Genomic DNA, 16337 nt, shown 5'->3' with positions numbered 1-16337 from the left:
ATTTTTTAACTTTATTCACTTATTGGGTAGAGATAGAGAGAAACTGAGAGGGGCAGGGGAAGACAGAGAAAGACAGAGACAGAAAGACACCTGCCACAGCATTTCACTGCTCGTGAAGCTTTCCCCCTGCAGGTGGGGACCAAGGTTTGAACCCAGGTCCTTGTGCACTGTAACCTGTACACCTATCCAGGTCTACTAACAGGCCTACTCTCTCCTTCCCTGTCTCCTCCCCCCCCAACTTCTTTTTTTAATATTTATTTTATTTATTTATTCCCTTTTGTTGCCCTTGTTGTTTTATTGTTGTAGTTATTATTGTTGTTGTCGTTGTTGGATAGGACAGAGAGAAATGGAGAGAGGAGGGGAAGACAGAGAGGAGGAGAGAAAGATAGACACCTGCAGACCTGCTTCACCACCTGTGAAGCGACTCCCCTGCAGGTGGGGGGCCGGGGTTCGAACCGGGATCCTTATGCCGGTCCTTGTCCCCCCCAACTTCTTTGTCTCATCCCATAAAAAAGAGAGGGGAGGGGGTCGGGAGGTAGCACAGCAGGTTAAGTGCACGTGGTGTAAAGCCCAAGGACTGGCCTAAGGATCCTGGCTCGAGCACCCAGCTCCCCACCTGCAGGGGAGTCGCTTCACAAGCAGTGAAGCAGGTCTGCAGGTGTCTATCTTTCTCTCCCCTTCTCTGTCTTTCCCTCCTCTCTTGATTTCTCTCTGTCCTATCCAACAACAACGACAGCAATAACAACAACAACAATAACCACACCACCAATAATAATAATAATTAATAAAACTAGGGCAACAAAAGGGGAAAAAATAGCCTCAGAAACAGTGGATTCATGGCACTGAGCCCCAGCAATAACCCTGGAGGCAAAAAAAAAAAGAGGAGAAAAAAATAAATAAAGGAAACAATGGTGGCCATTATGGACCCCCAGCTAACAACCCTGGTGGCAAAAAACCAACCAACCAACCAAACTACACAAACAGAAAACAAACCAGTGGTAGAGTTGTGCAGAAACCAAACTTCCGTGGTAAAAAAGGAAATGAAGTGGTAGCTAAGGGGCAGGGTGGTGGCACACCTGGTTGAGTCACATGTTACAGCGCGAAAGTACCTCCAGTTCCCACCTGCGGCGGTGGGGGGAAGCTTTGCGAGTGGAGAAGCAGCGCTGCAGGTGTCTCTCTGTTTCTCTTCCTCTCTATCACCCTCTTCCCTCTCAATTTCTATCAAATACATAAAGATGAAAAAAAAAAAAAAAGAAGAAGAAGAAAGAAAAGAAAGGTGTGGTCCGGGAGGTGGCACAGTGGATAAGGCATAGGACTCTCAAGCATGAGGTCCTAAGTTTGATCCCCGGCAGCACATGTACCAGAGTGATGGCTGGTTCTTTCTCTCCTCCTGTCTTTCTCAGGAATAAATAAATAAATAAATTCTTTTAAAAAAAGAAAAGAAATGTTAGCTACCACCACAATCATCAACATCCTCTTCATCCTTCTCACTCTCTAGAGATATTGCCAATCTAAGATGATGAAGCTAAGAAGTAGCTTGAGGCTGGTAAAGTAGCTCACCTGGTCAGTGTGCTGCCTTGCCATGCACATGACCCAGGTGTGAGCCCAGCCCTACTGCACTGGGGGAAGCTTTGGTGCTGTGGTCTCTTTCACTATCTATCTGAAAAAGTTGGCCCAGACCAGTCAGGCGTAGAGATGACAAAGCAAACAAACAAAGTAGCCTGAACATAATTAGAACTCAGCTCACTCACCTGCTCTAATATGTAGGGCCTTAAAAGTATGAGTGTGTGTGCGTGTGTGTGCTTGTGTGTGTGCGCGCTGAGAGACTGGGGACCTGGTTCCCAGGCTGGCTGGGGCAGATGTGTGGCTGTCATTCCCCTGGGGGTGGGACAGGAAGGACAGGCGAGGACAAGAAGCAAAGAGGAATACTGGGTCTCTTTGGAATTGGCTGTGACCAATGGTTGATGTGGTAATCCTGATGGGGGGGTGGAGGCATCCTGAAATTCCTTCTTTCCAGTTTCTTGGCTGGGTCCACAGTGGAGGATGGACCCTGGCCATGAGGGAGTCAATGTTTGTAAACCCGGAAAAGACCCAGATATCTGACAGTCTCACTTCCCTGCTTTCCACAAAGAGAAGGCCGTCTCTCAGAGAGGTAAAAGAGATCTATCCGAGATCATCCAGAGAGCTGCTGGGCCTCGGGGGGTGGGGTGGGGGTGGGCTTCTCCTGAGGGGGACCCCTAAGGCAGGCCCCAAGCTACCCGCTATGGCTGTTCTCCTCAACAAGAAGAGGCCTCTCCTAGCCCTGACAGTTCTTTTTCTCAAGGTCTGCCAGGAGGTCTCACCCTGGTCACTCTCTGAGTCACTGGGCAGCAAGGAGGCCAGACAGTGAGGGGCTGTTGCTTGAGGCTGGGGCAGGAGTGGGTGACCAGACAGAAAGCTTACATCACTGTTTGGCTCTGAGGACTCACCTTGAATGGGGTGGAGTGGTGAGAGAGGAGAGATGAGAGAGGAGAGTTCTAGAATATGGATACGAGCAGCAGAGATGATGGAATGGGTTGAAAGACATGTGTTAGGGGTCAGACACACCTGGACGGGGGGCTCCACCTTCCCCATTTGGGGGCGTGCTGCCTGGAGGAGCTGGGTCTCCAGACTCCCGCGTGCTGGGCTCCCTGCCTCGGGTCTTGGCAGCCTCGATGCCTTTGACTCTTCGGGCATGGCGGTTGCCCTTGTAGTGCGCCTCTGCCTGGCTCTTTCGGGGTGGAGGGAGAAAACCGAGTTTGAGATCACCTTGAAGGGGATGGTTCTCCCCACAGAGCTCCTCCAGGGCCTGGGGTGGTCTCAGCCCTGTCTTACTCCCTATGCTAGTGAGGTGTGAAAGCCCACCCATGGGAGCCCTGGTTATCCCAGGACTCACACTAGCTCCTTAACGCTGAATCCCTGGGAACTTGGATCCCCACCCACCCAGCCCAGTCTCTACTCTGATCCATACCCAGGCCTGGCTGCTGACTCAGGCTTCTCACTTTGTCCTGAGGTAAAGGGAGGGAGACACCTCCCACTTTGAACAGACTCCCAGTGGGAGGGCCTAGTACCGTGGGTCTTCAGTATCTGGCCTTTGAGGTGGGTGGGAGGAGTAGAGAAGGGGAGCCCTGTCACCCTCGGGCCTGGAGTTCTGGGAGCTCTGAGGTCTGGCTCCACCCCACTGATGCCCCTGGTCTCACTTTCCCTGAAGCCTCTGCTGACACCCTGGAGGACCCTGGCCCTAAGCCCAGCTCTGGAGACAGAGACAGCAGCAGAGACAGCTGTCAAAACACAAGGTGGCCTGGTGGGGGAGGGAGGCTATCTATTATTGCTCCCCTTGAGTGCCCCCAGTCTTCCACCCACCATCAGCTAGAGGGGCTCGATTGGGAAAGGGAATGTCTGGGATGGAGATGAGGGCTGGCCTGCTCCCGGATCCACCCTCTCCATGTGCACCTCCTAAGAATACAAGGTCACTTGGGCAGGGCCAAGTACAAACAGAAGGTGGGGACAGGCAGGGGAAGAAGACTGACAGCCCTGGGGAGGGGTGGCGGTGTGTGAGCCTGGTGTGTGTGAGGACTGGGGAGAGAAACAGAACAGGCTTTCTTTTCCCCTACTCAGCAGAATGACGCTCTGCTGCTTTCCTCCCAAAGCTCTCAGAATCTATTCCACACAAAGGCCTCCCTCGACCCACACAGACGCCAGACGCCAGCAGTGCTTTAGAGGGAGGCAGTCTTGGGGGCCAGACACTTGGGCTCTGAGCTTGAGGTGCCTTTTTCCTTTTGGAAAAGCGCCACAGGGATGGGGGACAGGGAGTCAGGCCTGTGTGTGCTTTGGAAGGAGGGAGGAAGAAAGGGAGAAATGTTGTAGAGAGAGGAGGAGGAGGAGGAGGAAGAGGAGGAGGCCAGGAAGTGAGAGGGAAGTGGGTGGGCAAGGAGAGGAAGGCCCAAGGAGGGCACAGGCTCTGCAGGAGGAGAGCCAATGGCCTAATTCAGCCTCAAGGACCAGAGGGCCAGAGGTCACACTCACTCAGAGCTGATGCCTGCCTGCATTCCCAAGAGTTCTGAGCCAGGGATGAGGCAGCCCCCAACGAAGGTAGAGGCCTCTGTCCCCAGGGCAGGTTGAGATGAGCCTTAGAGAACTGGTCTACTTTGTGACAAAACATACAGCCCCAATTTGTCCCTCTGACATGGCTTCCAATGGTCCCAGAGTTGGCCCAGTGGATAAAGCACTGGCTACTCAAGCTTAGGGTCCCAAGTTCAATCCTGGACATTGCATGTAACAGAGTGATGCTCTGGTTTTTCTCTCCTTCCTTCATTAATTAGTAAATAACTTTTAAAAATTAAAAAAAAAAGTCTTCCATCAGCCTCTGTCCCTCCTGCAGTTCCTGTAGTATCCCCAGTCCCTGCTCCCCACATCCTCATTCTGGCTTCTCACCCAGCGTTCCCAAACTCTACCTCACCCCACCTCCCAACTGGATAGGTAAGCTGCTAGTTCTTACCTGAGAATTGAAGCGGATCTGACAGACATTGCAGGAAATAATGGGCCGCTTGGTCTTGAGCAAGGGTCCCCCGAAAGTGTGGGAGAGCACAGCCTTCTGTACAGGGTCCATCTGTGGAAGCAGGCTTGATTAAGTAAGCCGGGATGCCCGGCACAAGTTCATGGCTCTCCCGCTCCACCACTGACAGCAGCTGGGTTAAAGTAAAGTGCCTCGAGCCTATCTACCCCTCACTATGCTGAGAACTCTAAATCTTGGTCCTGATCCCTTCCTGGCCCAAACCCTCCTCTACCCGTGTGTGTGCGCGTATGTTCAAACCTGGGTCATGTGAATGGCAAAGCAGATGCACTATCCAGGTAAGCTATTCTTTTTTTTTTTTTTAATTGCTTCCAGGGTTATCACTGGGACATGGTGTTGGCACTATGAATCTACTGCTCCCAGTGGCCATTTTTTGGGGAGGAGATAGATGAGAGAGAAAAATAGACATCTGCAAACCTGTTTCACCACATGTACACCTTCCACCCAGGAGGTGGGGAGTGGGGGTTTGAACTTGGATCCTTGGGCATGGTATCATGTGCACTCAACCAAGTGTGCCACCCCCACATGCCCTATTTTGTTTTATTTCATGGATAAAGGCAGGGAGAGAGAGAGAGAGAGAGAGAGAGAGAGAAAGGAGGAGGAGGAGGAGGAGGAGGAGGAGGAGAAGGAGGAGGAGGAGGAGGAGGAGGAGAAGGAGGAGGAGGAGGAGGAGGAGGAGGAGGAGGAGGAGGAGGAGGAGGAGGAGGAGACTGTGTGTGTAAGAGATCACAGCCCCGAAGTGTCCTTCAATGCAGTAGGGGCTGGCTTCCAATTTGGGCTGTGCATATGGCAAAGCAGCGAACTACCCAGGTGAGCAATCTGCCAGCTGCCAGCCCAATCTTCACAGAACTGAGAGGGACCTGAGAGACCAGCTGGCCCAATACTCCCATTTGACAGAAGGCAAACATGGTGGGTTCAAGGTCACTCCGTGAGTCAATAGCAGAGTTGGAATTTAAACATAAACTTTAACTCTAATTCCAGCCCACCATACTATGAGGGTCCAAATCTGTCACTTTAACCTTTCATCTCATCAGAGACCTACTGAGACAAAGTTTTTAAAGCCACCCAGATTCTAGGATCTTCAGCTGAGGCCTTCAGAACCTCTCTGGCCCTCATGTTGGCAGCAAGACGATCTATCAAGCCAAGTATCTAGTCTCCGTTCGAGCTTCCCATCTCATGGCCCCAGGTTACCCTAATGCATGCGCTTGCTGGTCAGCGGCTTCTAGAAGGAGTGAAAGAACATAGGGCAGAGGGGGTGGGCTTAGTGAGTAAGAGGGCCATAGTGAGGGAAACCGAGAAGTTGGGCCGGTGCCTAAGGCGGCCCAGAGATGTTCTGAGATCACAGGGCTCCTGGGGTGGGGCTGTGGGGCCGGGTGGGGTCTGGAACAGTCTCTGCCCCCACCCAGGGTCAGCAGATGTCTTTGCAGCCTCCTGCCAAGAGTTCACAGAGGATGAGTGAGGATGGGAGTTTCTCTCTGAAGTTTTCTGCTCTGGGGGATGAAGCCAGGGGCCTGCAGGCATGAAAACTGCCTCCCAGCATAGTTCTCCTCCCTTCTGGCTCTGAGGAGGCCAGGGAGAGGCAAGACTGGAATGCAGCTGAGGCATTGAGGGTGGGGGTGGGGGGAGGACTGGGTGATGTCTGGGATTCTCATAAGACGGTAACCAGTGGGCTGGGAGGTGGCACAATAGCTAGAGTGTTGGACTGAAAAACATGAGGTCCTGAGTTCTATTCCCAGTATCACATATATCAGAGTGGTGATCTGGTCCGCACTCTATAGTTCTCCTCTTGCTCATATTAAAAAAAATAACAGGGGGCCAGGCAGTGGCTTACTTGGTTAAGCACACATATCACCATGCATAAGGACCCAGGTTCAAGCCACCATTCCCCACCTGCACTGAGGACACTTCATGAGCGGTGAAGCAGATCTGCAGGTATCTTTCTCTCTCCCTCTCTATCTACCCTTCCCTCTCAATCTCTCTCTGTCCTGTCAAATAAAAAAAATAATAATAATAAAAGAAGAAGAAGAAACGGGACGAAATGGCCACCAGGAGCACTGGATCTGTAGTGCCAGCACCAAGCCCCAGCGATAACACTGGAGGCAATAAATAAATAGATAAGTAAATAAGATGGCGGAATAGCTCACTTGGGTACTGCACTGCTTTGCTACATGCTCAACCATGGTTTGAGCCCCGGGTTTGAGCCTGGCTCCTATTGCATTGGTGCTGTATCTTCTTTCTCTCTCTCTGTCTCTCTTTCTATTTGAAAACAGCCAGCCAAGCAGTGGAGGTCGTAGAGGTGACCAGAATAAGATAAATAAATAAGTAATTTTTTTTTCAAAGAAGGAAAACAACTTTGAACCCAAATCTTCCAGATAGAAGGGCCAAGTGGAAAATAGCTGCTGGGCCCCACATCCCCAGAGCCCCACCCCACCCGCTATGGAAAGGCACAAACAGGCTGGGGTGGGGGTGATTGACCTGTGAATGCCTATGTCCAGCAGAGAAGCAACTACAGAAACCAGGCCTCCCACCTTCTGCACCCCATAAAGATCCTGGGTCCATACTCCCAGAGCGATGAAGACTAGGGAAGTGGGGGCTGGGTGGTGGCACACCTGGTTGAGCTCACATATTACAGTGTCTAAGGATCTAGGTTTGAGCCCCCAGTCCCCACCTGCAGGGGGAAAGTTTCATGAGTGGTGAAGTAGGGCTGCAGGTGTCTCTCTATCTCTCTCCTTCTCTATCACCCCCATCCCTCTCAATTTCTGACTGTCTCTATCCGTTAAAAAAATAAAGATAATAAAAAAGATAAAACATTAAAAAAAAGTGACGCTTCCAATGGAGGGGAGGGACTGTGAAACTGTGGTGGTGGGAACTGTGTGGACTGCACCCCTCTTATCCCACAATCCTGTCAATCATTATTAAATCACTAATAAAACAGTGAAAGAAAATAGTTGCTGGGGAGGCCTGGAAGGAGACCCAGTGGATTAGGTATTAATTAGACTTTCAAGCATGAGGTCCCAAGTTTGATTCCTGAGATATATTCCAGAATGATGCCCTGGTTCTTGTTTTCTCTTTCCCATTAATAAAAAAATAAATAATAAAAGAAAGGAAGGACGGAATGGAGGAAGGAAGGAAGAAAGACAAGACAAGAAAACAGTTGCTAGGGGGGATGCTCAGCTTCCCAGTGAAGCAAGCATCTCCTTGTGCCCGGGTCTTCATGGCTAGTGAGACACTGGGGAGGGTCAGAGGCAAAAGCCAGGGAAGAAGGAGGCTAGAATCTGGAGAGCTTTGTGCTCTCCCACACGCCTCATTGGATGGCTGGAGTTAATTTTTGGAAAGGGGCTCAAGTGACTCTGTGGAATGGTTTCCCCACCTGGGAACAGTGGAGGTAGGAGCCAGAGCCAGGTTCAGATACCCGGTATCACTGGCACCTTTCTCCTTTGTGGCCTGTCCTGGGCTGGAAGCAGCCCCTCTCTAGGACTCGCTTTTTACCTCCCGGAAGCCCAGGTCCTATTCAGAGCAAAGCCAGACAGGGGGAGAAGGGGTGTGTCTGGTGTGTCTCTCGGCAGGCTGCGACCAATCTGTGCATGGGTGGAGTGTGAAGGAGTGTCATGAGCTGTGTGTACATTATTTGTGTATCAACATTTCTGTGTCGGGGGCTTTGCTGATACCACGATCGGTCAGGTTGTGTAATCTTCAGCTGTGTGTTTATCTGTGTGAATGCATGATGTGTCTGGCAGAAAGACAGGCCCAGTTGGAGACAGGCTTTAATCAGAAAAGGGAGACAGATGAGTACTTTCAGCTCCCTGCCTCCAGGCCTCAGCCCTTCCATCAAAGAGACCACTAACTCTGTATCAGGGTTCCTTCCCCTTGGCCCCTGGACTTCCTCAGGTACTACATGGGGAATGGAATTCAGCCCAAACTGAAATCCAATCTGGGCCAGGAAACCCAAGTCGATGAGGGCAGCAGGGAGAGAAGGGTGGGATGGAAAAGGGGAGGGAAGAAGCCCCTGGCTCCACCCATCACTCCACTCATCTCTTCAGCCTGCTTCCCAAAGTGGCCTTGGACAACTTGGGGCTTTCAACATCCCTCCCTGAGATGGGGCCCTGCCCCACTTGGGTCCCTCCTCCAGAGTGATAGCCCTTTCTCTTGCACAACCCTCCTTCCAGGGTTAAGTCCACACCCCACTGGGGATGGGGGTAGGCAGGTGGCCAAGTGGGTCCTTTCTACCCCTCCTTCAGGAATTGAGGGGACACCAGACTGAAGGAGAGGGTTCCTGGGCCCTATCCCAGCATAAGTGGAATGTGAGCAATTCAAGTGCTACTCCAAGCCAAGGTCAAGAGGTCCCCATGACCTAGACGAGGGCTTCTGAGGAAGGGCAGGCCAGCATCTCCCACAGCCACTTCCCGGCAATCCTGGCCTAGACAGGGCCTGGAAAGATCAGGAAACCTTCCCCACCTGCCCTCCAACTGCAGGCATAAAGGGGACCGCTCCCTGAGCTGGAGCAGAGGAATGGGGAGGCAGGTCAAGAGCAGAGGGGGCTCTGGCTCCATTCCCTCCCCCTGCCCTGCTGCCCCCTGACCACCCAGCTTCCCCAAATGAAGGCGCGGAAGGGCAAGGGTGGCATCTCAGAGATGGGAAGACCAGAGGGACAGGAGTGCTGATACAGGCAAGAAGGGGACCCAGGGAGTGTCTCAAGCGCAGCTGGTGAGGGTAGGGGCAGGAAAGGGGTAGAGAGCCCGGACTGGGGCCGGGCCGGGGAAAGGGAGCGGAGCCGCGTGGTCATTTGAAGGTAGGTGTGGGAGCTGATGGCAAGTCTGAAGATCTGGGGGGGCTGACTCCACGGCTTAGAGAAGCGGAGGTCGGGGTATATGTGCAGCAGGGTGAGCAATCTGGGGTGCCAGCCGGCATGCAGAGATGGGCTGGGGCTGCGCCTGGGTGGGGGATGGGCAGGATCGCCAGAAGTCGGGGCGCAGGGAGCGGTGGCCAGCGGGCAGGGGCGGCGGGGATGGGGGGGCGCTGCGGCAGCGGCAGGAGCCGTGGGGAGGAGGGGCCGGGTGGCTTACCCTGCGGGACCCCGGCGGCCGCGGCTCCATGGCCCGGGGCGGCGGACCCGGGCGAGGGGGCCGAGCCTGGTGGGGCCGGGCAGGCCGGGGACGCGGAGCTCGTTGCCCGGGCGGCTTGGGGCAGTGCGGCCGGGCCGGCCGGGAGAAGGGGAGGCGGTGTCCGCCGAACCTAGCCCGCCTCGGAGGCGGGGCCGAGGGCGGGCCGAGGGCGGGGGCGGAGACCCAAAGCTGGAGATGGCTGAAGGGGGTGGGTGGTGGGGGGTCGAGCAAAAAGGTGGAGGAAGGGGCGTCCACACCCACCCAGACACTCCTTCCCCGGGAGGCCTAGTTCTGGCCCCGGGCGCTCGGGCCATGAATGGGCACTGGCCGGATGACCACGGCTTAGTCCACTGGAGACCCTGGGTGGGCCCGGGGTCCCTACCAACCCTTTGGACAACCCTGCTTCTCTAACGCGGATATTCCTCCTTTCTTCCCTTTCTCCCTGACTCCACTCCCCTGCTGGCAGTGCCCAGCCGACCCTTCCCCATCTTCAGAACACGACCCCATGCACCTTTTGCCTGTCATTCCCCCAACCAGAGGTGGGAAACCGAGCGCAAGTATCCTGGTGTCGAGTATCCATGCTCTCTCATTGACTTCTTTAGATAATACAGCCGGGGGCACCTAAGGCAGAAGCGACCTCAGGCTGTCCCCAGCCTCTTGCCACCTCCCTTCGCCCGCCACCTGCCAGAGAACCTGGTTCTCTAGGGGCTTATGCTTCGGGCACTTGCTGCCCTCTGGCGGTCCAGTGAGAGCAGCGCTGGGGGACAAGCAGGGCAGCGCCGCCTAGCAGCCCACTCCCCGGACACCTGCTCTTCCTCCCTGAACAGATCCTACCATCCCTGCTTTCTCATCTCTGGGTTTCTCTCCTTCCCATCAGCTCAGCGTGAGTGATGTGGAGCAGGGGGCTGGATGTAGAGAGAGGGTGTCTTTGGGAGGTAGGGAGGAACATTCAAGGACAGAGGAAGGCATACTGCAGAGGGTCTAAAGTAGAGACAGCCCAAACAGGAGACAAAGCTGGCAGTATCAGTGCAGGGAAGGAGGCTTTGCAGTGCCCCTACCATCACCAAGTGTAGACTGAGCCCTTGGAGTGCCTGCCTATGTGCTGAGCTCTTTGCATGGACTAGCTAATTTGATTTTCACAACCACTATTGCAAGTGGGAACTATTATTATCTTCAGTTTATAGGTGAGGGAACTGAGGGTTAGTGAGGTTAACTAATTTGCCCAAGGTCACAAACTAGTAAGTGGCTGAACTAGGATTTGAATTTAAACCTGGGCAGCCTGACTCCAAAGCCCTGTACTTAACTGCTGCACAGCCCTGCCAAAGGGCTGTCTGCAGCTTTCTGCAGTCCTTGCTCCCCTGCAGAATTTGACACTATTGATGCAACCACCACACTCTCCCTTGGCTTTTCCAGCTCTACAGGAACTGGGTTCTGTCCCCACCCCCTCTGTCCCCAGCTCCTCCATTTCCCTCTCTGGAGCCTCCTCCTGTCCCCACTGCTTCATTCTGCTTATCACCCAAGGATGAAGGCTTGGCCAAACTACCTTTCTCTCTCTGATCCTCCCTTAAGTAAAAATGACAGCAATAACATAGCAGTCACAGCAGCTAGTCCTGAGCACTGACTCTATGCTTGGCATTATGATTATGTAATGTGGTTATGCCAGCCACTGCGTGTTGGTACTCTCTTATTTCACAGCTGACAAAATCTAGGGTCAGAGTGGGGAAATGATTTTACTAAGGCCACACAGCTAGTACTTTCTGAATGTCATTTCAAATCAGGCAGTACTATCAGACGCCAAAAGATGGTGTTACTCGACACGCTTCTGCAAGGTCTAGGCTTATCCATGCATGTGGTTTGAAAGCACAAACCCTGACAGCTAGGGGTGGGGGTGGCTCAGAAGATAGAAAGAGTACATTCTTTGCAAACCTGAGGCCCCAAGTTCAATCGCTCAAATAGCATAACAGGAGAGACGCCCTGGTCTCTCTCAAAATAAATACATCTAAAAAAAAAAAAAGAACTGTGAGCATTGGTGGCCAAGCAGTGGCACACCCAGTTAAATGTACATATCATGGTCTGGGAGGTGGTGCAATGGATAAAGCATTGGACTCTCAAACATGAGGTCAGAGTTCAATCGCGGGCAGCACATATGCCAGAGTGGTGTCTGGTTCTTTCTCTCTCCTCCTTTCCCATTAATAAATAAATACGATTTTTTTTTTAAAGTGCAAATCACCATGCACAAGGGCCCATTTGAGCCCCTGCACCCCGTCTGTAGGGGGGACACTTCACAAGAGGTGAAGCAGGTTTGTAGGTGTCTTTTTCTCTCCCTCTCCCTCCCTTCTTAATGTCTCTCTGTCCTATCCAATAAAGAAAGAAAGAAAAAAATGAAAAAGAAGAGGAAAAAAATGGCTGCGAGGAGCGGTGGATTTATAGTGCTGGCACTGAGCCTCAGTGATAACCTTGGTGGCAAAAAAAAAAAAAAAGAAAAGAAAAGAAAAGAAAAAGAAAAAAGAAAATAAGGGAGTCGGGTGGTAGCGCAGCGGGTTCAGCGCATGTGGTGCAAAGAGCGAGGACCGGCGGCGTAAGGATCCCGATTTGAGCCCCCGGCTCCCCACCTGCAGGGGAGTCGCTTCACAGGCGGTGAGGCAGGTCTGCAGGTGTCTGTCTTTCTCTCCCCTTCTCTGTCTTTCCCTCCTCTCTCCATTTCTCTCTGTTCTATCTAACAACGATGACATCAACAACAACAATGAAAAACAAGGGCAACAAAAGGGAAAATAAATATAAAAAAATAATAAATTAAAAAAGAAAGAAAGAAAAGGGAGTTGGGCGGTAGCGCAGTGGATTAAGCTCACGTAGCGCAAAGCACAAGGACCAGTGTAAGGATCCGGGTTGGAACCCCGGCTCCCCACCTGCAGAGGAGTCGCTTCACAGGCGGTGAAGCAGGTCTGCAGGTGTCTATCTTTCTCTCCCCCTCTCTCTGTCTTCCCCTCCTCTCTCCATTTCCCTCTGTCCTATCTAACAAAGATGACATTAACAACAATAATAACTAAAATAACAAAGGCAACAAAAGGGAAAATAAATAAATAAATATTTAAAAAATTTTTAAAAAAGAAAAGAAAATGCTGTGGCATCTGAAGAAATGGTTAGACTGGTAGAGCATTAGACTTGCATGCCTGAGTCTCCTGGCTTGACTCCCAGCAGAGCATGGACTGGGAGTGGTGCTCTGCCTTCCCTCTTTCTCACTCTCTCTGTCTCATGTAAAACAATCTCCTATATATATAAATGAAAGCAGCTGTGAGAGAGAGCTCTCTGAGTCAGATACGCGCCTCGCAGTGTGTATGACCCAAGTTTGAGCCCTGGAACTACATAGGAGTACTATGCACAGTAAGTACTATGCACAGTAAGAGGGAGCTCTGGTGCTTTGCTATCTCTCTTTTTAAATTTTTTTTTTTTTTTATTGCCACCAGGGTTATCACTGGGGCTTGGTGTTGGCACTATGAATCCACTGCTTCTGGTAGCCATTTTTCCTTTTTTTTTTCTTTCTTTTTTTTTTTAATTTATTTTTTATTTATTTTCCCTTTTGTTGCCCTTGTTGTTGTTTTTATTGTTGTAGTAGTTATTATTGTTGTTGTTATTGTTGATGTTGTCATTGTTGGATAGGACAGAGAGAAATGGAGAGAGGAGGGGAAGACAGAGGGGGAGAGAAAGACACCTGCAGATCTGCTTCACCACTTGTGAAGCAACTCCCCTGCAGGTGGGGAGCCAGAGGCTCGAACAGCGACCCTTATGGTGGTCCTTTAGCTTTGTGCCATGTGTACTTAACCTACTGCGCTACCGCCCAACTCCCCTTTCTTTCTATTTAAAATTTTTTTTATATATATATATATACTTTCCCTTTTGTTGCCCTTGTTGTTTTTTATTGTTGTTGTAGTTATTATTATTGTTGTTGTTATTGATGTCGTCATTGTTAGGACAGAGAGAAATAGAAAGAGGAGAAGACAGAGAGAGGGAGAGAAAGATACCTGCAGACCTGCTTCACTGCCTGTGAAGCGATTGATTCCCCTGCAGGTGGGGAGCTTGGGGCTTGAACCGGGATCTTTACACGGGTCCTTGAGCTTTGCGCCACCTGTGATTAACCCTCTGCGCTATTGCCTGGCGCCCCCTTTCTAATTTTTTTTATTAGATACGACAGAGAGAAATTGAGAGAGAAAAGGGAGACAGAAAGGAACAGAAGAAGACAACCACAGACCTGCTTCACGACTTGTGAAGCGTCCCCCCTGCAGATGAGGAGCAGGGGATTCAAACCAAGGCCCTTGTGTTTGGTAATATGTGCACTTAATCGGGCGTGCCACCACCTCTCGCATCTCTCTGTCTCTCCTTTGCTCTATCTTTCTCTGTCTAAATGAAAAGAAGTTAGCCCGAGAATGGTGAGAGGACACATTTGCAGGTTCCAGCTCCATACACAGCAACCATAATAAAGCTGGACAATAGCTCACCTGGTAGAATGATTGTTTATCGTGCGTGAGGCTCTGCGTTTGAGTGCCAGCACCACGTGGGAGCACCAAGGATGGTACCAGGAGAGCTCCAGAGATGGCAGAGTGGTGCTATGGTATCTCTTCCCTCTCTCTATCCTATTCCTTCTCTGCTGCCTGTGCCCCCCACCCCTAGCACTGCTCAACTCTGGCTTATGGTTGTGCTGAGGACTGAATCTAGAACCTTGGAGCCTTAGACAAGAAAGTCTTTTGCATAAACACTATAGTATTTCTCCACCCCTCTCTCTCTTTAGGAAAAAAAAATAGGGCGAAGAAGCGAAAAAGAAGAATGTTCCTCAGTACAGGCAGAGGAGCCGGGAGCCCAGGGCAGTCAGAAGCCCCGCACTGTCCATGGGGATAGCTCTGTGACAGGCAGAGGAGCCGGGAGCCCAGGGCAGTCAGAAGCCCCGCACTGTCCATGGAATAGCTCTGTGACCTTGGAGAAGTCACTGAGCCTCTCTGGGTTTGCTTCTTCATCTGTAAGATGGGGACACTGGTGGGGTTCCAGAGACTTGAAGGTAAATGTACCTCGGGAATGTCACTGGGGGGAGGCATTCTCAGCACCTTCTGCTCCAGTCACATCCAACCAACTGCATTTTCTGAAATGTTTGTTTCTGACCTTAGTTCATGCTATTTGCTTCAGTCTGAGATGTTCTCTAAGGCCTCTCTTAAAGTCCTACTGATAATCCTTTGGCATCAGGGAGACAGCATAAAGCTATGCAAGAAAAACTTTCCTGTTTGAGGCTTTGAGGTCCCAGGTTCAATTCTAGGTACCACCATAAGCCAGAACAATACTCTGATAAAAAGTAAAGTAAAGGGAGTCTGGAGGTAGCCCAGCGGGTTAAGAGCACATGGCTCAAGGGGCCAGGCGGTGGCGCACCTGATTAAGTGCACACATTACAGTGGACAAGGATGAAGGTTCAAGCCTCTGGTCCCTGCCTGCAGGGGGAAAGCTTCACGAGTGGTGAAGCAGGGCTGCAGGTGTCTCTATGTCTCTCTCCCTCTCTATCTTCCCCCCTCCCCTCTCAATTTCTCTCTGTCTCTAGCTAGTAAGTAAGTAAATACATAAATAAAATAGATTTTAAAAAGAGAGAGAGCAGGATTAAGCGCAGGTGGCACAAAGCACAAGCCCCGGCTCCCCACCTGCAGGAGAGTCGCTTCACAAGCAGTGAAGCAGGTCTGCAGGTGTCTATCTTTCTCTCCCTCTCTCTGTCTTCCCCCTCCTCTCTCCATTTCTCTCTGTCCTATCCAACAACAACAACAATAATTACAACAATAAAACAACATGGGCAACAAAAGGGAATAAATAAATAAATAATAAATAAATAAATTTAAAAAAAAAGAGAGAGAGAGAGCACATGGCTCAAAGCACAAGGACTCGCATAAGGATCCGGTTCGAGCCCCCGGCTCCCCATCTGTATGGGTGTCTCTTCACAGGCGGAGAAGCAGGTCTGCAGGTGTCTATCTTTCTCTCCCTCTCTCTGTCTTCCCTTCCTCTTTCCATTTCTCTCTGTCCTAGCTAACAATGATGACATCAGTAACAATAATGACAACAACAATAAAAAACAAAGGCAACAAAAGGGGAAATAAATAAATATAAAAAAATTTTAGGGGGCTGGGTGGTGGCGCACCTGGTTGAGCACACATGTTACAGTGCGCAAGGACCTGGGTTCGAGCCTCTGGTCCCCCCTGAAGGGGAAAGCTTTGCGAGTGGTGAAGGAAGGATGCAGGTGTCTGTCTCTCTCCCTCTCAATTTCTAGTTGTCTCTATCCAAAAAATAAATAAAGATAATAAAAAAGAATGTAAAAAAAAATTAAAAAGAAGTAAAATAAAATAAAAATAAAAATTCTCCAAAGCCTGAATCATATGCCACCTGTCTCAGATGAAATTTCTTTTGCTTCAGCTGCCTTTTCTTTCCTGCTTAGCATCAGTTGGTAGCCTAGTCACCACCTCAGCCTACAAGTCTCTCCCACATGCTGCACACCTCAGACACAGCTCTTCTCACAGTGGAGTCACTGCTCCCTTCTTAGGTCCTACTGAACCATTGCATAAGTGATCCAGGCACACTGACCATCACATAGTAGGTATTCAATACACACACACACACACACACGA

At 51.0% G+C, this 16337-nt stretch overlaps 1 protein-coding gene across 5 annotated transcripts in view; it reads right to left on the bottom strand.

Moving 5' to 3' along the window:
* The window catches only part of ZNF385A (zinc finger protein 385A), a 31336-nt gene that overhangs the window by 5177 nt on the left and 9822 nt on the right, over positions 1 to 16337 (bottom strand). For all 5 annotated transcript variants that reach the window (XM_060195206.1, XM_060195207.1, XM_016186028.2 and 2 more), the window contains exons 3-4: positions 4517 to 4627; positions 2587 to 2749 (exon numbers count right to left, since the gene is read on the bottom strand). In XM_060195206.1, the coding sequence (XP_060051189.1) occupies positions 2587 to 2749; positions 4517 to 4627 (274 nt within the window). The remainder of the gene's footprint in view (positions 1 to 2586; positions 2750 to 4516; positions 4628 to 16337) is intronic.

This window comes from Erinaceus europaeus, chromosome 7, assembly GCF_950295315.1.
Source record: "Erinaceus europaeus chromosome 7, mEriEur2.1, whole genome shotgun sequence".
NCBI lineage: Eukaryota > Metazoa > Chordata > Mammalia > Eulipotyphla > Erinaceidae > Erinaceus > Erinaceus europaeus.
Note: the sequence above shows the minus strand (reverse complement) of the source record. Positions and strands in the feature narration are given on the sequence as shown.